Below are 21,939 nucleotides of genomic sequence, written 5' to 3' on the forward strand. Positions count from 1 at the left end.
CTGCTGAGGCACCACTGGAACGCCCTCATGTGCCAGTGTGCATGGTTGACCAACAGAATGCAGGAAGCAAACAGACCGAGCAGACGAAGGACCTTCAGGACTGGAACGACCCCTCCATTGTAAAACAAGGGAATCATTTCCTGTATGTCGAGAATCCTTTGAGGAGGGAATGCTCGACACACAGTAGTGTCCAGTACTGCCCCTATGAACAGGTTGCGCTGAGAGGGCACCAGGTGAGATTTGGGCACGTTTATCGTGAAACCCAATTTGTACAACAGCTGGGTTGTAACCTGCAGATGATGAAGCACCTTCTCTGGCGACTCCGCTTTGATCAGCCAGTCGTCCAGATAGGGGAAAACTGGAATCCCCGATCTTCTGAGATGGGCTGCCACCACTGCCATCACCTTGGTGAAGACTCGAGGTGCAGTAGTAAGACCGAACGGAAGGACCGCAAACTGATAATGTTGCGACCCTACCGTAAAACGGAGATACTTCCTGTGAGACTTCAGGATGGGGATGTGGAAATACGCATCCTGCAAGTCGATCGACACCATCCAGTCCTCCTGTTGCAGCGCTTGAAGAACCTGTGCAAGGGTGAGCATCTTGAACTTCTCCTGCTTCAGAAAAAGGTTTAAGTTCCTGAGTTCCAGGATTGGACGTAGCCTGCCATCCTGCTTCAGAATCAGGAAATACCAGGAGTAGCATCCTTGACCCCTCTCTTGCTCTGGAACCACCTCTATCGCACCTTTTTTTTAGTAACGTATGGACTTCCTCCTGCAGGAGAAGAAGGTGGTCCTCCGAACAAGCACCTTGGCAAAGAGGGTAATTCGGAGGGAATTCCCGAAAGGGAAGAGCGTACCTATTTTCTACAAGATCTAGAACCCAAAGGTCTGTAGTGACCGATTCCAAATCTTGTAGAAAATGAGTAAGCCAGCCCCCCACAGGACCAACATGATCCAGAATGGTGGATCTAGGGCTGCTTTGCAGTCGTGGGGGGAGGGAGGAAGAGCTGCCGACCTCGAGCACGACCTCTGAACCTGCCCCTGTAGCTCTTATACAGGGTTTTTCTGTTGCTCTTGTTGCTGCTGCTGGGGCTGCCTGTAGGTCCGAAAGGACGACCTCCCAAAGCCTCTGTATCTCCTATAAGAACCCCTAGGCTGTGTCTGCAGACCCAGAGATTGGGCCGTGGCTTTGCTTTCCTTGAATCTTTCCAATGCCGCATCAGCCTTTTTACCAAACAGCCCACAACCGTCAAAAGGCAGGTCCAGAAGCGTTGCCTGCACATCAGGGGAGAACTCAGATTATTTCAACCACGCACTCCCCCTTGTGGCGACTGAGGAGCCCATAATTCTGGCGACAGAGTCTGCAGTGTCCAGGCCACTCTGGATAACCTGACACGCAGCCGCCTGAGTGTCTGACAGCACTTCATTAAAGTTCTGCCTGTCCTCCTCAGATAACTTAGGAGCCAGCTGTTTAGCAGAATCCATGAGAGCGTGGATATAATGGCCCAAGAGACAGGTGGCATTTGTCGACTTTAAGGCCATACTGGCCGAGGAGAAAACTTTCTTGGCCGACTGGTCGAGCTTTTTAGCGTCCCTGTCACTAGGAACCTGTGGAAAGGCACCGGAAGACCTCTTTGAGCAAGCAGCCTGACCCACCAGACTTTCCGGAGAAGGATGGGAAGTAAGAAAGTCTGGATCACCTGAAGCCACCCTGTACTTCTAGCCAGTTTTAGAAACCGCAGGAGCTGAAAAGGTCTTTCGCCATACCTCCATGACTGGTTCAGTAATGGCCTCATTTAATGGTAGTAAAGGCTCTGACACGGTGGAGGGAGAATGTAAAACCTCAGTTAGCATGTTAGGCTTGAATTCAGCCATTGGAAGCTGTAAATCCAAAAGCTCTGCTGCTTTCCTAATGACGGTGTGGTAGGGAGCCACATCTTTAGAGGGAGTATCAGCTGGAGGAGTAATCTCCCACTCTGGCGACTAAGCTAGGCCACTGGCCTCCTTTAAATCCTCAAATAAGTCATCAGACTCCATGAGCTCAACCTCTTCCATCTCTTCAACCTTGTACCTTTGTTCCTCCAGAACCCTTTGAGCTTCTCGCCTAGACCTAATACTCAGGACCGGCGTTGACGGCGCCGCAACCGACTCCGACGTCGCCGGAGCCGGCGTCTAACATGGATCCGGAGGAGCAGCAGGAGTCGAACGAGGTTGAGCTGGAGCCGGAGAAGATGGAAGCGGCGTCGACGTCCTCGGCGCCAGGAAATGCCAAGACGGCGTCGCTGGGAAAAAAGGCATAAATGGAGCCTGAGCGTAGGCTTCAGGAACCCCCAGATTGAAAGCCATTGGACCCATGGGACCCGAAGGTGCTCCAGAGGGGTACATTGCTCTTGTGAAGACACCATACATTGCATTTAAATAATGCGATGGGTCTTATCCCGGGCCTGGAAAGGGGGATAAGGCTCAGACTGAGGCATAACCGGACTCGGGCCAATCGGCGCCAACGGTAGAGCCAGCGGAGTCGAAGACTCATCAGGAGCCGGAGCTTCTTCAACCGGAGCCGGAGAATGCGTCGGCGTCGGTGATGGAGCCGGAGAGTGCTCCGGTGAAGCCGAAGGCGAGGTCAGACAAACTGGAGAAGCAGGAGACGCGCTAGAGGCTCCTAAAGCAGGTAATTGGAACAAGGGAAGGAGCGCCTGGTAAAGGGCTCCTGAAAGCGCTGCTCATTTTGTTTTAATGCTTCTTAAAATTGTACTAACGCTGTCTGTACTACATACTGGCTCGCTCTGTTGCCCATTATTAGTAACAGTTGGCTGTTCTTAAACCCACAGCTTTTGAAATCGCCGCTTTTATCATATTTTAAAATCACTTGCCTGTTGTTGCATAAACTGTACCCCACACGTGCACCAGGTCTGCGTCTTCCCCGGTCCACCACGGATTGTTCCGGTTGAGTGGAGGGAAGGATAACGCAGACCGGAAGTGCCTCAGCGCAACTGAGCCGGTTAGCGGTCTAGTTGTTAGAGCACCTGCATAAAACACGATGCTCGCCCCGACGCACAGCGGGCGCGCCGCTGGCGCGCCTAAGGCAACCACGTCTGCGCCTGTCCGCGCCAGACCGGGCCCAGGGCCAGGAAGACTTGCTCCTTTGCACTCAGCCCATCTACACTACTCTAGGGAACAATTATTCCACCTAATACAATCTCCAAAATCACCATGCCTTCCCTCAGTTTCCATTGAGAAAATGCAAACACATGTACCCACTATCATTACGATCTTTCACCATTAGGATTGCATGACTCAGATGGGAACCCGTTTAGCATGGCCCTACTGAACTGCAGATCTCTGCCTAAACACTCCCTGGAAATCTCCATCCTCCTACAGGACATAACAAGCATTTACAATGCAACGGTCTCGGCATTGTTAAAGTTAGAGCTATTGGCATTGCTCATGACATTATTTTTGTTTATGTTTTTGTTTTTAAAACATTTAAAGAAACTGCATTGTTATTTACAATGTCAATAGCTTAATCACTCTCAAATGCGAGACCTATTGCATTTGCATCCACACACAGAGCCACCCACACACAAATAGAGCCACCCACACACACAGAGCCACCCATACACACAGAGCCACCCACACACACAGAGCCACCCACACACACAGAGCCACCCACACACACAGAGCCACCCACACAGAGCCACCTACACAGAGCAACCCACACACAGACAGCCACCCACGCATAGATCCACCTACAAAAAAAGTCACCCACACAGAGCCACACACAGAGGCACACACATATAGAGCCTCCCACACACACACAGAGCCACCCACACTTACACAGAGCCACACACACACACAGAGCCAAACATACATTCACAGAGCCACATACACATATACACATAGCCACGCACACACACACACACACACACACATACATAGTAAACGGTTTAAAAAATTGTTGTTTTTTTTTTACTTTGTTGTCTTTTCTTCTGTTCCCAATAAATAAAAGCGCCAACATTAAAAGGTAAAAATAGATTATAAATATTTTACTATTCGTATGCGAAATGTTGAAATTGTATTTTGATAGGTAGGATGTGGTGGAAAAAAGGAAAAACATGTTGAATAAAGATAATACCGTTGTATGATACTTACTACGCGGTCACGAATTAAGAACCCCCTAGGATTTGAAAGTTCATCAAATTAAATAAAAAATCGATTCTACTCGTGCAGGCATGTGTAGATGGTATTGTATCCATTCGAATATTACAAACATGGTAACTAAATAACCAAAATTATTGAAAAATCAATATAACCCCCCAAAAAATCGCTTTGAGAAAATGACCCTTTGTTGTGTGTTAACGCATCGCATATATGATTAAAGTCGGGATAATCCCTGAAAATGTTCCTTTGCACACATCTTGGGCGTCGTTTCTGCTTCTTCTCTGAACATTGTCAATTCCTAAGAAATTAGGGTTTCAGGTCTCTGGGGTCAATGAAGGCAGCCCGTTTCTAAACGCTCTAAAATTGGCAGAAAAGGAAGCGAAGGCAGCAGACGATCACACATTGCGAGTGTCAACCGAGAACAAGAACGCAGAGCCCTGGTGGCAGACGCAGAACCCCGCCACTGGGCCTCGCCTGCCACATGATGTAGACGTGCACTGGGTGGTAGCGGAGCCATGGACCCTGGTACAAGCAGGGGCATGAGACCCCTCACATCCGTTTTGGGTGGTAAAAGGAGCCGTAGTTAAACACGCACAGAATAAGGAGATAGCGTGACTGAAAAGCACAAATGCACGAACGAATAAGCAATTACCAAATGAAAAGCGTGTCCTTCTCCAGCTACGTGGGCTCGTGCCGGCGCGAGACGGCAGGTAACGTGGCTCAGCCAAGGGTAACCCTGCATAGAAGAGTGAAACGGAGCCGACACACACCGCTTCTGCAATCCATCGACAGGCGTGGCCTGAGGCGCAGTTTTTTTGCCACCACGCCTCCTAGTCACCTTGGACGCCACGTTATGTGTGATCTCTGCTTCCTCAATGTTGAGGTCTCCACGGCGTGCTTTCCTTCCGCAAGCTGATTTATGCAGCAGGAACATTAACCCACTGAGGTATGCATGGCGAAATGTGCGATTGAGCGTAATGCCACTTGCAAAATGACTGAAACGCCTCGTGCAACTAATTCAAATGAGTGCGCATCACTTGTCCACATAAGTGACGGGGAGATAATTTGCGCAGAATCACACGATGTTGAGCAAAGACTCCAAATTGGTTCCCCATACAGGGGAATAATGCACGTACTTCTATGCATATCCACATATAGTCGTCGGGGCGCAACAATCATTCAAGAGAGTCGCCATGAAAACCACCGCCTTTCTCCGAGGCAAAGCAGAAATGCCTCGGAGAAACGCAGTGGCGTTTTCGGATTCGGGGGCGTGTTTCTTTTTCTCTCCTCTTGCCATTGGCTGGAGGAGAGAAAAACACGCCTAAAAAAGGGCGTGGCTAAAAAGTGGAGAGAACAGCACGGAACACGCCCCCGAATCTGAAAAAGACGGACCTATTTGGAGGGACAGCTCTCTCCTCCAATGGCTGGCCTCCGTTTCGGAAGCCAGCCAATGGAAGAGAGGCAAAAAGAGAGGCGGGCTAAATAGCCACTCTAAGAATCATAAGATCTCCGGACTTCCGGTTCTGCCTTCGGCAGACCGGACAGTCCCTCGACCTAAAAATGGAGGTGCTATTCCTCACAGAGACTTGGCTTTCCCCAAGTTCTGACCCTGATGTGGTACAGGCTTTCACTCCGGGATACCTGATCCAACGCCGTGACAGAATAAGTGGCAAGGGTGGCGGAATAGCAATCATCTACAAAGAACATCTAACATGCCGCATTCTGGACAGCCCCCTCCGAGATTGTGAAAGCGCCCATTTCATCATTGAACTCTCCCCCTCTAGATCCTTCTCCGACATCCTCCTTTACCGCCCCCCAGGAGCACTGGGACAATTCTCCACCTCGCTACTGGAAACAGCACTCTCCCTGGCTAGCTCTTCATCTAACTTCAATCTTCTTGGAGACTTCAATCTGCACTTTGACAACTCACAAGATAAAGTAGCCAACGAACTAATACTTGATCTTGCAGCTTCCGAACTCCAGCTTAAGATCCACCAAGCCACACACACACATAAGGCCACCTCTTAGACCCTATCTTCTCAAACATAACAGAACTCAAAGGGTTGGAGCCTGTCCCCATCCCCTGGTCTGATCACTTCTTAATAGCCTTCATCTGGCACCCACTCACTGAAGGCCTCCAGATGTCAATCACACGCACCCTAGAATGCCCCTGGCCCAAACTAAACTTAAAGGACTGGTCACACGATTTACAACTAACCATACCCTCTTATGATCCAGACCCCACAGTAGCAAACAAGAGATTTGCCTCATGGGATGAGAACGCACTGGACAAAGTACTACCCAGAAAATTCCTACTAAAAAAAAAAGTAGGTTGAATAAATCTCCCTGGTTCACCCCGGAACTCCGCGAACTAAAACAACAATGCAAGAGATTAGAAAGAGCATGGAGGAAAGACTTCTCCAGTCAAAAAAAAAAAAAAAGAATATAGAGCCTCCATTATTTCTTACAAAACTGCTCTCAAAGCAACACAGGCTACATTCTATGAAGAGCAAATACAATCCTCCTCCAACTCTTCCAGGGAAACATTTCGGATAATCAAAAAACTTCTGAAAGTCCCAGATCCTCCCCCAACCCATGACCCCTCCGGCTCTCGTTGCAAGGAATTGGCAGAATTCTTCTCTACTAAAATTCATAATATCCTGAAGTCCCTCCCACCCAACAATAATGATCTATCCCCAGAACCACACTCCCATGAACCCCAGAACTCCGATCACTGTCTAGACTCATTCGGTTCTCCGCTCGATCCAGCACCATTCACCATCCTTAAGTCAGCTGCACCTACCATCAATGCCCCCATCATAAACCTGATCAATGCCTCACTAACCAAGGGCACTGTCCCCCCGAACTGGTAGATGGCCATGGTAAAGGACCTACTAAAAAACCCCACCTAGATCCATCCGAGATGAGCAATTACCGTCCCATCTCCCTACTACCAGGAATTAGTAAGCTGGCAGAAAAATTCATCAACCATCAACTCTCTACCTACCTCGAGTCCGGTGGACTACTCCACTCTTCCCAGACGGGCTTCCGCCCTGGTCAGGGCACGGAAACCGCTATAATTGCAGTTGTGGAGGAGGCAAGAAAGATTCTCGACTCGGGAGGATCCGCAGCCGTTATCCTCCTGGACCTAAGTGCAGCCTTCGACACGGTGAACCACTCCACATTGGTACACCGTCTCAACAAGGCAAGAGTAACAGGCTCGGCCCTTTCCTGGCTCAAACCGTTCCTGGAAAAGAGATCCATCCAGGTATTCGAGGGAACCACTCGATCTCAACCCATTCCACTCCATTGCGGAGTCCCCCAGGGCTCGTCCCTTAGCCCCACTCTTTTTAATGTGTATATGTCCCCACTGGAGGATATAGTTTCACCCTTTGGATTACTATTGCTGCTAGGCAACCAGTCTAACCTCATCCCCAAATCAATGTGGCAGATTTGTATGGGACCAGCACCCACCCCTAAAAAAAGAGATAAAAAGCCTGGGCATCTGGCTCGACCAGGACCTCACTTTCCAAACCCAAGCAAGGAAAACTGCTGGGATATGCTTTGGCCTGCTCCGAACTGCGCGTAAGCCAATCGTAGGCTACGCTCCGACGAACTTCACCTGGCCGATACTCCAAGAATAAAGAAATCCCGGACAGGGGGCCGACTCTTTTCCTACAACTCCTCCAAGCTCTGGAACTCTCTACCACTGACCATACGCAGACAAACCAACATCCTTGCTTTCCGCAAACAACTGAAAACCTGTCTTTTCTCGTAACTCCACCTACTCTCTAGCCTCCTCGCAGCGCTGGGATGCCTCCGGGTAGCCATGCGCTATATAAATATTATTCCATTCCATTCCAGGATTTGAGACAGGAGAGGGAGAAACATAGTCCTTACGACGTCGAGTAGGCGAAGTCGATCTCGGAGCCGCCTCCTTATCCGAACGGTGTCGAGAGCCATGCCTCTTCTTCTTTTTATGCTTCTTGGACTTAGAAGCATGTCCCGATGTCGACTTCGACGCCGACCTTGACCTCGATCTGGAGCGTCTTCGACCTCTCTTCTCTTTTTTCATCCTTGCTATAAACAACTTAGCTTCTCTTTCTTTTAAGGCCTTAGGATTCATCTTGCGGCAGCAAGAGCATCCCTCGACGTCGTGATCCGACGCCAGGCACCAGACAGTCCTCGTGTGGATCCATGATGGACATGTGCTTACCGCACTCTCTGCACGGCTTGAATCCAGACTTCTTCGTCGACATCTTCGAACAAGAAGCAAGAAGAAAGAGAAACACAAAGTAACTAGCCAAAGCTACAGAGAGTCCCAGCTCCTCTGTTTAAACAACTGATTGGTGTTGTTTATATAATAAACATCACATGCGTTACCATACCGGAGCCCCAGTCAGATCATCATTATTTATTCTATCCCTGCAGGGCTGTCACCGAGCGGAAAACAACAAACATCATCATTTTGCACAGTGACCTTAAGCTTTGTACAGAATGTTCAAGGCACTGACAATTTGCCTACAAAGAAGTGTAAATGTAAGCAACTCCATTCACAGAATATTATCCAATATGTGCGTGCATGCAAATGTGTCAAAAGTCAACATTTAAAAAGATGTGAAATTTAAACGTGAACATGTAAAATTGTGGTGTTCCTCCCCCTTGGGCCCATGGCATCTATATAACACTATAATATGATGTCAGGTCTATCATAGCCAGGCCTCCATCACACATTGATTGGCAGCATTAAAGTAAAGATATTCTGTGGTGTCTTTTATTCAACAAAAAGGTTCTCTTGATAGATGTCATGTTCTAAAGGTAATCTTGGGGTAGGGTCAGGGGTATGGAATTCATATAGCCTGATGCCCAGGACATATTCAGGCCTCGAAAAATCCACTCGCAATGTCGAGTGAGATTTTATCAGGTCGAGCTATTTTTAGCATTTACTCGGCCATGCTGGTGAGTTAATTTAAACTGGAAGGAACAGGTGTTCTGTTCATTCAGAAAGTGAATGAGCAATAAAGAGGCCTTTAAATCTTGTTTTTTTTGGGACACATTTGCTGTCTGTTCATGGACAGTTTTTCTAGAACTTTATTGTTGTGGTAGGTGCCGGGCCCTCACCATTATAACAAACAGTGGCAAAAAGCAAAAATATTTTTCAGACTCAAAAAGCACACATTGGCAAAGTAGTCCTGGCACTTGTGTGCCGATATGCGCCTTGTGAAAAAGTACAATGCTGTCACTCGCAGTGAAGTCAGTCGATAGATGGAAAGAGAGATAGAGTTATAACTAAAACAAAAGGTCTTGGTTAACGACAGATCTAATTAGGGGCCCAATTTTTGAACAATTTCGCAAAGATGCAGCCATGGCATACGTCCTTGCATTGGTGCAGATTTACGGCCTTCATGAATTTACAGATATAGGTCATTTTTATGCTCCTAGAAAATTTTTGTGAACTGCATTTTATCACAATCAAATATGCATGTGTAGATTTGCTCATGCAAAAAATCTGTTGAGCGGTTGGTTACAGGTCCACTTTCTCCGCAACCCCTTAATTCCCAACCCAGGAAGAAGTTTACTTGCCAACTTTTCTTAGTATGGGAGAATATTAGAGAAAAGCTGATGAAACCACCCAAAACATGCATGTTAGTAGGTTTGTACAGACTTAAAATGTAATTTCAACCCTGGAACTATTGCTTACCACAACATCCAGCCCCAGTATGTAGATCTGTGGAAAGATAATAAAATAAGAGAAATGCTAGTATTCAAACCCTTCTATAGTATGAGCCTTGTGACAATCAGAGAGGCTATTATCAGAATGCTGCCATAATTTGTCACCGACCTACGACGCACCAAAGGGACAAGTGAGCTTTTTTTTACAGGACAAGTAGATTTATGAAGCAAACTGTCCACATGGGCAAGTAGATATTTTCTTAAATTCCACAACTCTGTTGAGTATAAGGAAATATTTGCAGAATATACAAAACCTTGGGAAGAATGATCATTTTTAGCAGAGAGATTCCCCCCATTATCAGTAGCGGTAATAGTATCCAGTGCTGTGGGTCTCTGCATACCCCATCTAAGAAAGAAAGCATATTTTTTATTTGATTATGTCTTACCTTCCTGTAAGATAGACAACTAATGCATTCCATTAAATCCCTCTTTCCTAGGCCATAGTCCACAGTCTTGTCCCAATTAACTTGAAGTCCTGAGTAGCTGCCAAAGTCATCCAACAGTTCTACCACTGCTGGACTCGACGTTTCTGGAGAGCTAAAGTATAGAAGAAATAATATGCATATAATGACATTTTGTCTTCCAAGTGGTCCGACCACTTGCGTCCCAACCCTAGATTTGACATTTGTATCTGGTGTGCTAAGAGCAAAGCAAAATATAGATGGAAGACAGAGGGAAACCCGGTCTCACTCCTCTCTTCAGCTCAAATACATCGGATAGTGAGTTCCCACTGTAACCAGAGCTCGGATTCATGCTTATAAAGAATGGAAATCCCTTGATGCCTTTTCTTTTAAGTATGAACCACCATGAACCCAACGGGCTCCTCTCTCTAATCTCATATGGCCCGTATGGTTGTGCAACACAAAAAACAAAATCACAGGGGACACATACATATTATTGACGTTCTTGTTGGTAAACAGACTAAAATTCCTTTGAGATAATGACATTTCTCCCTTTATGCTTATGCTACGAACATGCGCCCTTTCATTTGTTCCATCACACTGAGGTCGTATCAAACTGGACAAGCATCACGTTCCCCCCATAAGGCCATCAATCTGATAACAAAAATTTAATAATGTTGAAATGCTGGGATATGAGTGAAATATGTTGATTTTGAAACTAGGTAGATGAAAAGATTATATATACGAAATGTTCTTAAGCATAATATAATACTCTACAGGATGTTATGCTATTTTTTCTAGATTATGTTTCTAGTACAAACCCATATGTCAAACAAAACGTATATCCTTCATGCTGTTTTTATATGATATGCAAACATAAGAGTGTCTGTAACAGGGCACCTCTTATACTTTCATTTTATTTGTAATTTCATTTTGTTGTTTCTCTTCCTTTTCATTACTGTTCTGGTTTTGGAAAACCCAATAAAAACTATTTGAAATAAAAAAAGAATGGGAGTAAGCAAAAAGTGAGAGCCCAGTTTTGCGTATTGGCAGAATTCAAAGAGATATTCCCAGGACACCATGTCAAATATCTTCTCTAGGTCTATGAAGATTAAGGTGTTGGATTTAATTTCAAAATCAGAGGGTAGCATTATGCATTATAACTTTTAATGCCACTCCACTGTAGCACCTTTAAAGAACACTTCACACAACAATCTAGACTTAGAACTCCATAGTCCATAAATAGGCCTTGCATAGAACACTCTTCCTCTTTTAAATGCTGCTCTTACTGAGATAAGTACCTTTATTTTAATATGTTACGCTGAGTTGTAATTGTTGTGGAATTTATATGTAAGGTTCATTAAGTATGAGAGAGAATCGTTTGATTACTATTGTTGATGTTAGTTCGAATCGTAAGCATGTAAAGTATTTTAATTATTAGTTAAGGGGATGTAACACTTCTAAGTTTCAGGAGTGAAGAGTTTATAATAAAATGGGCCTTGTTGTGAGTGCGGGCCAATCAGGTTCGCATTGGTAGAGTTTTGGGAGTAGAAGTAAGTTTTGTTTAAGTCAGTAGCATGGTAGCACGAGCACAAGCTTTGCTCTTACCGTGAGAAGAAAACAGTAGTTGGGCACGAGCCAGTCTTTGCGTTTTTGATGGAACCTCGTCATTTGCCATAAAGCTGTTTGCGAGCTCCGGCAGCGACGCGGATGGTGGAATGTTTACTTATAATGCAGTGTTCACTGTTATCACGGATAGAGTCACATTGTTACAGGAAATGTATCAATATGTGGTAGGGAGTGTTCCCTATCCCGGGGGCATTTCTTAAAAAAGAAAGCGGGGGCCCGCTGGGGCCTCCGCAGCCCCGGGGCTTCACTTATGTTGGGAGGGGGGTGCAGTAGGCTGTGGAAATTATATCGGGAAGACAACAATGCGCTGTATTGCGGCCTTCCTTTAATATAATGCGGAATAATTTTTACTTATTATGCAGTTTTCACTTTTATCACGGATAGTCACTTTGTTACAGGAAATGTATTAATATGTGGGAGGGCGTGTTCTGTATCTCTCCGCTGAACAAAATTAACATTTAATTGGCTGTGGTGATCTAACAACAAGCTTAATGTTCATTGGCTGCGAACCGTCGAAAGAAGTGTTTCCTGCCATTCACTTCCCCTCGCAGAGTAGCAAGGACATCTAATTGCCTCACATGTTGTAAAGAGGACATTCCAGAGCTTAATGTTGATTGGTCATAGGTGTAGGAGGTAAAAGGATGAGGAAGATGAAGCATGTGGAGGAATTATTTTTATCAGGTAAAAGGATGGAGGGTTTGAGTTCAATCGAAAGGAGAGCTGTCTATGATGGCACACAGAGAGTTGGTTTCCTAAGCGGCACACAGAGGAGGGGTGTCCCTAGCAGCACAAAAAAGGTTGGATCCAATAAAACTTTGGATAGTCCAATACCAACAGTTGAGAAGGACTGGGATGAGTACATTCTTGATCTCCAAAATGATGAGATGGACAATGAGTTTGAGGGTTTAGATGTTGTTTCAGGAGATGTTTTAAGAGACCCTCTAGGTGGGGATATGTTCTCATTTAAACTTTGACACCCCGGAAGTGGGGATTGGTGGCCCATGGACCATGTGGGAAAGTTCATTAAAGAGTGGATTAGGAAGCCATTAGACAGAGAGTTGAGAAGAGTGTTAAAGGTGGTGAGCTCAAGACCTGTGATTGAAGAGAAGGTATGCACGACACCCAATTTGGACCCGGAGTTGATACGTTTTTTTTCATGCTTAGGAGAGATCTATGTAAGGGCTAGAAAGGTCGCTTAAGATCTGCCAAGATAAGCTATTGGATGTCTTAGGATCCCTAGCTTGGATGTTAATGAGGCTCCACTAGATATGGATCTGCTCAGGGGATGGAGCCAGAGAGCTATAGTTTTATTAAGAAATGCAAATGCAGTTTTGCTTTCAGAAAGATGAAAAGCCAATCTAATAAAGATAAGTCCTTACCTGGGGGACATGTCTCAGAAAAGGCCAAGTGAGGATCCTAAGGGATTACTCTTTGGAGAAGGTCTTGTAAAGAGCGTAAGGAAATATTTGGTGACTTTCACAGCCTTGGATAGGGCTCAATCGAATATGCGAAAGGTTTTTGAAAATAGTTTTTCGGGAAGGGCTAGTAGAAGAGGACCCAGTGCTATCCGGGGAATGCAGAGGTCCCACTAGTATATGCAGAACAGAGGAAGAGGATATCAAAGTTCAAATTCCTTCTACCCGAATCGTGGAAGATAAGGAAGATCTGGTAGAGGGAGGTCGTTCAGAAGACGAGGTCAAATTGCAGGAGGACAGGGTGAGTATGGAGACTACTTTTGGTTTTGCCCAAGGAAGGGTAGGTGGTCGGTTAAGAGAGTTTTTGGAGGAATGGCGAAAGTTACCTCAGGATCTGTGGGTGTTACAGACAGTAGAAGGGTATGTAATAGAGTTCATTGAAAATCCTTTTCAAATGAAGGAACCAAGAGAGTTGACTGAGAGCGAGGAATTAGAGAAATTAGTGGACGCAAAGTAAGATTCGATGTTACAGAAAGGGGCAGTAAGGCGTCAAGTGGAAAGAAAAAAGTGTTTCGTAAGTACTATTTTTTGGGTGAAAAAGAAAGAAAAAGGTTGGAGGACGGTGATCAACCTGAGAGAGCAGAACAAGTTTTTAGTTTACAGACATTTCAAAATGAAGGGTATCCATTGTCTGAGAGATTTGTTAATGAGGAACAATTGGTTAGTGAAATTAGACTTAAAGGATGCATATTTTACAATACCTACGGACAAGGAGAGTCAGAGGTTTTTACAATTCCGTTGGAAAGGCCAATTGTATCAATTTCAGTGTCTCCCTTTTGGACTCTTCAGCACCTTGGTGCGTTACAAAGGTTATGACAGTAGTGATGGCTTATTTCCGGAAGAGAGGAGTACGGAGGATTGTTTATTTAGAAGACATACTAGTAATGTCTCAGGGTGTGGTGGAATTCAAGGGGGGAGTTAAAGAATGTGATTGGGATGTTGGACTCAATAGGATTTATAATAAATATATTTTGGAGCTCAGCAAATAGATAGAATTCTTCAGATTTTTAGTAGCAACAGAGAAGTTGATTATCCAGCTTCTGGGAAGAAAGGTGAAGTTGATAAATAAAGAACTAAATCTAGTGTTAAGGAAGGAGTTTGTAACAATGAGGCAATTAGCTCGGGTGATAGGATTGTTATCTTCTTCTAATCAGGCTATTTTTCCAGGCCCTCTTCATTACCCTGCTTTGTAGAGAATGAAGGGGGAGGCTCTGAGGAAGGGTCTGTGGTATGGAGACAAGTTGGCAATGAGTTCAGAAGCAAAAAAGGAATTGTTATGGTGGTTGCACAATATGGAGGCATGGAATGGGAAGGCGATTTTTGGTTGTGCCCCGAATTTTGCATTAGAGATGGATGAGAGTCTAAGAGGTTGGGGAGCTCGTTTGGGAGCTTTGGAAACAGGGGGCGTGGGGACGCAGGAGGAGAGAGAAAAGCATATAAATTGTCTAGAGTTAACAGCAAGATTATATGCATTGAAGAGTTTCAAAAGAGAATTGCAGGGACAGACAGTTTTGATGAAGATGGACAATGTGCCTGCAGTGACGTACATCAACAGACTAGGAGGATGCAGGTCAGGTAGTCTGACGAATTTGGCAAAGGATTTTTGGGAGTTTTGTCTAGAGCAGAATATTTCTGTGAGGGCAGAGTATTTGCCAGGAGGGAAAAAAATTTCAGCAGACTGGAATTCAAGACATTTAAGGGATTACAGCAACTGGAAGTTAGATCGCAAGATATTTGGGAGAATAAACAAGGTTTGGGGTCCACTGGAGGTGGATCTGTTTGCAAGCAGTTTGACAAATCAGCTAGCTACTTAGTTCAGTTAGTTACCGGATCCAGGAGCAAGTGCTATGGATGCTTTCCTGCAGGTATGGCGGGGGAAGAGAGCTTTTGCGTTTCCTCCTTTTGCAATGTTGCAGAGGGTACTGTTGAAAGTGAGAGAGGAGAGATGTCAGATAGTGTTGGTGACTACTTTTTGGGTCTTCCAGGGGTGGTTTCCAGCTGTGTTGGAGCTAGTGTGAGCGGTGCCTTATTTGATTCAAGCAGACGCAGGAATGTTAATGAACGAGGATGGAGAAGAGCCTCCTTTGGTGCAGAGTGGGGTGCTGAACCTTCTTATTTGGAGGGTATCAGGAGACACAGGAATATGCAAGGACTTTCGAGCAGAGCTTCAGAGCTATTGGAGGAGTCTTGGGCTCCTGGAACAAGGAGTATATATAAAGGAATATGGGGAATTTGGGCTAGTTGGTGCATGTAGAGGAATTTGGATTCCGTGGAAGCACCTGTGGTGGAGGTTGTAAATTTTTTAGTGGAGTACTTTGAGGAAGGTTTGAGTTACAGAACTCCGAATTGTTATAGGTCTGCAGTGTCAGCAGGTCATGGGCAAATAGATGGGAGATCTTTAGGAAGGAATATCTTGATCTGTAGGATTATGAAGAGTATGAGATTGTGAAGGCCTCCAAGGGCACGTTATGATATACTCTGGGATGTGAATTCAGTATTGAAGAAATTTGTAGAGTGGCCAGCTAATAGGTTTTGGGATAATAAGAAAATATCAGAGAAGTTGGCAACTCTTTTGCATTTGATTTCATGCAGGAGATGTTCAGATGCTAAAGCATTGGAGGTACGTAGTAGGCTGTATGGTCCAGAGGGAGTTCATTTTGAGATTTGGAGAAGAACTAAGACCATGTCGGAGTCCATTTTTTATCCTTGGTTTACAGGTAATCCAAAATTGTGTGTGGTTGAGTGTTTGTTGGATTATGAGAAAAGGATATTGGAATTCAGGGCTCATTGGTGAGAAACAATTATTGATTTCGTATGTGAAACCTCATAAAGCTGTGAGTTCAGCGACCATTGCAAGGTTGGTTAAGGATGTGAAGAAGGAAGCAGGAATAGACATATGTCAGTGCAAAGCACATTCTTTGAGTGGTGCGATGGCAGGTGGGCGTTTGGAGGAGAATTTAAAGGTTGCGGATTGGTCAAATGCAGGTATTTTTGCAAGACACTATTTACAACTAATATATCGCATGTGTCAAATGTGGTGTTGAAGGGCTTTCAACATGCATAATGGTAGCCTCTGGTCTTGAAATGAAATTGCGATTCTCCAAATGAAATGCAAAGAGAATCAGGATTTCATTAAAGACACGAAGGCTAACATTATCCCTCCCACCTCGACCCTTTACAAGAAATGTGTATTAAGGTGGGACAGTGGGACGATACATTATGGGAAGTTACTGGGAGTATGTTTAATTTTAGAAGAGTTTACAATTTTATGAGTAGACATTGTAATGGGAAATTTTAGCAAGACAGTTTAATATTTTTCCTTGGAGTCTTTGTGAAGAGGAGGAAAAAAGGTGGAAAGGAGGAAGAGGTTATTGAGCCTATTCAAACATGTCTAGCAGAGGTTGGGATAATGGGGTGGAAAAACCTTTCAAAATTCCTCACGGGAGCCCCCTTGGATTTTGCCATTGAAATGATAACTGATAGCGTCAACAACTTCTATAGGTGTGCTCAGTGGAGAGTGTTGACATGGATATCGACATCAGATAGGATTGTAAGCATGCACATGTGTGTGTCTCTCTTTGTCTGTATAATGTCCTGTAGAGTGGAGAAGAAGCCAACCTGGGGCAGTTGGGATTTAAGGGTGCATAAACTCCCTCATAACTTACTAGAAAAAGACAAGAGAGCAAAGCAACAAAAAAAATATTAACAGGGGAGCTATGTTATGTAATTAAATTTTTAAAGCGTGCGATTACCAAAGGTGTCTTGGTGCTATCAGAAAAGGCAGGTGAGTGGAGACTTAAATGTTAAATAGCCAGGTTTTTATCTCCGTCCTAAATAATGTTAATGAAGGAATAGCTCTGAGGTGGGGTGGGAGGCTGTTCCAGAGTTTGATAGTATTGAGGACTATACCTCTGTCGCCCCATCTTCTTAATGTCGGAACAACTAATAGATTTGCTTTGGTCGATCACAGGTCTCTGTTGGGCTTGTATCTCTTGAAAGCCGACCTGAGTAATTCTGGGCCCGAGTTATGCAGTCCTATGTGGGCCTTGCAGAGGTCTTTAAACTTAGCCCGGCTGCGCATGGGAAGCCAGTGCAGCTTGCAAAGTCCCTGCTTAATGGAATGGGATTCAGGAAGATTAAAAATCAGTCTTGCTGCAGCATTTTGGACTAGTTGAAGTCGACTCAAATGTTTTTTCTAAAACGGTTAGATAAAGACTATTACAATAGTCCAACCTGGGAAGTACAAGCAGGGTTATTAAAGTTTTTCTGTGGCTGTCTGGAATGAAAGGAAGAGTTTTTCTTATCATTTTTATGATATTGTAAGCTGCGGATAGGACAGATGATATTTGCACGCTCATATTAAGGTTATCATCAATGATGATTCCCAAATTCTTCGCTTTAGTGACAGGGCGAGGGGGTTGTGGCAAATTATCAGGCCACCAATACGTGGACCAAGCCGGGAAGGGATTGCCGAACACCATAATCTAGGTTTTCCCTGCATTAAGCTTCAGGCAATGCCCACTCATCAAGCCACTGATTGCCTTGATGCATTTACAGCATCTTAGGGGTCCTGACGAGTGATTATGAGCTGCTGCAATTATTAGCCGAGTGTCACCTGCATACGAAGTAACCTCCAGATTGAAGCTTCTTATGAGTGGGTCCAGTTTTACTACATAAACGTTAAAAAGCATGGGGCTAAGGGACGATCCCTTGCGGAACTCCACAAGATGGTGAGTATGGTAGGGAGTTGAAATTCCTTAATGCTACTGTTTGAGATATGTCACTGAGAAAGGAGGAGAGAAGCTCAAGCGTGTCCCCCTTAACTCCTATTTAGACAGCCAATAAGAGTGATATGATCAACAGTATCGAAGGCAGCAGATACGTCCAGTAAAATCATAACTGCTGAACCTCCGTCATCTACTGCCTTCCTCCGTTGCCTTGATCAGGGCGGTTTCTGTGCTATGTCCTGGTCGTAAATCATACTACTTTGATGTCTATTTATTTGGTCACATCAGGATCCTTATGGTCCCAGCTCTGCTGACAGTCTTGAGGTGTCTTCCATGCATTACATGAATTGAGTCAACTGAGCCATGCACTTTATCTTCGTGGGCTAGGGCTACTTCTCTATTCACTGGACAGTGCAGTGGCTCTTCCTCTAGGGCATGGTACATCAGCAGGTTAGCTCCAACAAACAAGCCTCAGGGTATCCATGTCATTCACTGTCACTCAGCTGAGATAAGAGCTCTTTCAGTGTTCAAAGCAAATACAAAGAACTGGCTGGGGGGGGGGCTAGTTATTGTAGTGTTCAGGAGGGGTACCATGAAGCAAAATCAGGATCAATGCAAGATGCACTACCTTTAAATGACATAATTTCCTCCAAACCAGTGCAGGGAACATCTTACTCAGTATTTCTACAAAATAATAAAAGGATAGGCACCACCTAGTAAAAGGGATGTATATACGGAAAGAGAAAAGCCTAGATTTCCTTAATGGGTTCTCTCCTATTTCTAGATTACCCTCAGTTAAAACAGAGAAGTGGAGGCAAGCGATGAACATCAGGATTTGGACTAGGCTCAACCAAAATCAGGAACTGTGCGTGAGGCTAAGGTATATTTGGGTACATTTAGAATCAGATCTGCCCAGACTGTCGAACCAGCTAGTCACAGTCTTTTGCTTACTAGCTACACTTCTAGTCGTGATGTAGACTGTATTCAAATATCAAACAAGGGATAAACTATTATATGATCTCGCAGGCACAAGACCACAGGCTGCTCCAAGGATAAAAAAATAGGAATTGCCTAACCCTGTGAAGGAAAGTAGCAAATTAGACACAATATGTCCTAATAAAGGGCACCATTCATACTGGATAGGATCTCTAAGCACATCAGTTCGCACAACCACACAACATACATTCATGGGTAAGTTAGAGGTTCTAATTATAGGAGACTGCACTGATTGAGTGAGAGGGTGTCGGTGGGCAACTCTCCCAGGGGCACAAGCAAAAAAAAATCTGTCATGGACTATCAGTCAGTTGCCACTAACTGCTAGCCTCACCATATCATGGTGAACTGCTAATTATTCCCCAGTGTTCAAAAGAGTAGAGTTCACTGGACACACAACTCAAATACCTGGCCAGGAGCCCAAGCCTGAGAGGATTTCACAAAAACGCTTTCCTTCAAATCTGCCAGTGCAGACTGGGGAAGAATGGAGAAGGAAAAGAAAAATCACACCTTAAATATGAACTAGTTCATGATATGAATATGTGCATGAGCATAATATGTTATTGGTGTGCATCTAGCAAATTTCAACTGAGTGCACACTGTGGACTCAGGTTAGGCCTTACCAGACAGATATCACCACACACCATCCTCATTCACAAAGGGATGTAGGGTGGTCTACACCTAGAGCACATGCCATTCTTATATTAGTATAGGGCTGCCACAAGAGAATATGCAATGGTGGCTGGGAAAATAAATGTCCCCCTACCAGCATTACAGGCCATATATTAAACTGAACATGAGCAACTCAACACTTAATTACATTTATAACACTGGTAGAATTTATGGGTAGTTTATATTTTTATTCATTATTAACGACGTGTACCATGTGGATTTACTCTCAAACTTACATGTGCACGTGGACATAGTACTATTGCATTTGAAACAAATTTGCTATGACTAGCTAAAGTGCCTTTTGCTGTCTTATGCTATCTGGGCCACAGTTAGGCCTCAACGCCATCTTATTCAAAATGGATGCATCCTGCTGCATGCTCACTGTTCATTATTACTGCAGCACACAGTCAAATAGAGCTATGCTTATTTATTTTCACTGATGCTGTCCTTGCTGCTCTCGAAGAAAAGTTTCCAAGAGAGACACGGTAATGTTGCCATTTCTCAAGGCCCTTCCAGTAGCTCACTTTATTGCATTCATTTACAACAGTTTGTTGTTGTTCTTGTAACTAGTTTGTCCTGCCATCTCCGTATGATATTAGCATAGAGTGAGCAAAATATATATGCACGTAGTGGAATAGTGCTTAGATGCTACAGCAATACACCATTATATAGAACCATGCTCTGATTACCTAAAAGTGTACTACTTTTGCTCATGCCATGATGATTTTGCAGACATAATGCTTTCCTATGTAAGAAAACTGTATATTAAAACCCAGATTTTTGGTGTGTGCCAGTAGACTTTTCTGACTCTCTTGGGGGCTACTAGGGATGCTGCCAGATTTCTCATTGATTTTGCTGCTCATTTGAGACATAGCATTTTTCTGATTTTGCACCTTGTTCCGTATTGCCCTATTTACTGATAGTCTTCATCGCAATGACTTCATGCACTTGCAGTTACAATTTCTGCATCACACATTTAACATTTTTTAATAAATTTTTTATAATTTCGATTGCTGCTTTGGAACTTAATTATTGAGCCTGTCCTTACTTAGTTGACTGTATTTTAACATGCTGTAAGATTCCCTTATCTCAGGGACACATTTCCTCATGAAATTGAGGTTTAACACAGTTTCCGATTCATCCACCCATTGCCGTTGAGGGGTAGGATTGTAATTGACATCTATTTGCACTTAACGGTCTCTACATGTTACTAGGCTCTCTAGCCAACAAAGGTGAACGGGAGAAAGACTGTTATATTCCATATAGGTACCCTTTATAGGCACAGAAAACACTGCAACCTTTCACCTACATCATTCCCTACATTACATACACAACGGTTCTTAGGCACAGACCTTTTACCTAAAGACGACACTGCATTCAGAACGCAAGTTTTTCCCTAGTTCGAAACTCATACATTATGCATGAGGCTTCTTGGAAGCACAGCAGGACTGACAGCAGGACGAACATCTCCTGTATAATATCTCTGTATAAAGTTCAGGGCCGACGTCATCCTTTAGGCTGACACAGTAACACAGCAAGGTAGGACCCCTTGGGAGACCTATGGATATATATACATCATGTCTTGCTTATAAAGACGGAGGAGACCGTGACTTCCAGGCTGACACACTGACCAGAGACGCTGAGGTTCCTGCATGCAGACACTCCAGCTCGCAGTGGTCTAACATCCCTCACGGGGTCCAACTCGAGACCAGGACGGGGTCCCATATTCTCTCCTTTCTCAGGTAATGGGGTTGACTAGACCTTTGAGGGATTCTTGGCATAACACCTACAAAGATGCTAGGTACATCTAGTTAGGGAGGCATCGTAGGAGTATGCACTTATTATCATGTATTTTATGTACTTGTATATATTCATGATTACTGCAAAATGGTAGAACTGTACCATCCCTTTACTTTCGTAGTACTGCTAATCATATATCTCTGCTACTGTCTAATGGTTGTTACAGCACATCTATTTTACACAAGAATAACAACTATTCAATAAATTCTTATTGAAACGCCCAGCCTGTTTATTCGGTGTATCTCTGAGACAATCTAAGTGAGCACGAGTGACTGAGCGAAAGGTAGTATATTGCTTCCACGATTCTGAGGGATCAGGGTTGTCATGTTCTGAGGTTGCCAGAAAC

The 21,939-nt window shown here is 44.4% G+C and overlaps 1 protein-coding gene across 4 annotated transcripts in view; it reads right to left on the minus strand.

The window, feature by feature from the left end:
* Positions 1–21,939, minus strand: part of GATB (glutamyl-tRNA amidotransferase subunit B) — a 488,988-nt gene that overhangs the window by 453,777 nt on the left and 13,272 nt on the right. For 2 of the 4 annotated variants that reach the window (XM_085641664.1, XM_085641662.1), the window contains exon 2: positions 9,865–9,891. The exons of the other annotated variants lie outside the window; for them this stretch is intronic. In XM_085641664.1, the coding sequence (XP_085497790.1) occupies positions 9,865–9,891 (27 nt within the window). The remainder of the gene's footprint in view (positions 1–9,864; positions 9,892–21,939) is intronic. 4 annotated transcript variants of the gene reach the window in all.

This window comes from Triturus cristatus, chromosome 2_2, assembly GCF_964204655.1.
Source record: "Triturus cristatus chromosome 2_2, aTriCri1.1, whole genome shotgun sequence".
Taxonomy (NCBI): Eukaryota; Metazoa; Chordata; class Amphibia; order Caudata; family Salamandridae; genus Triturus; species Triturus cristatus.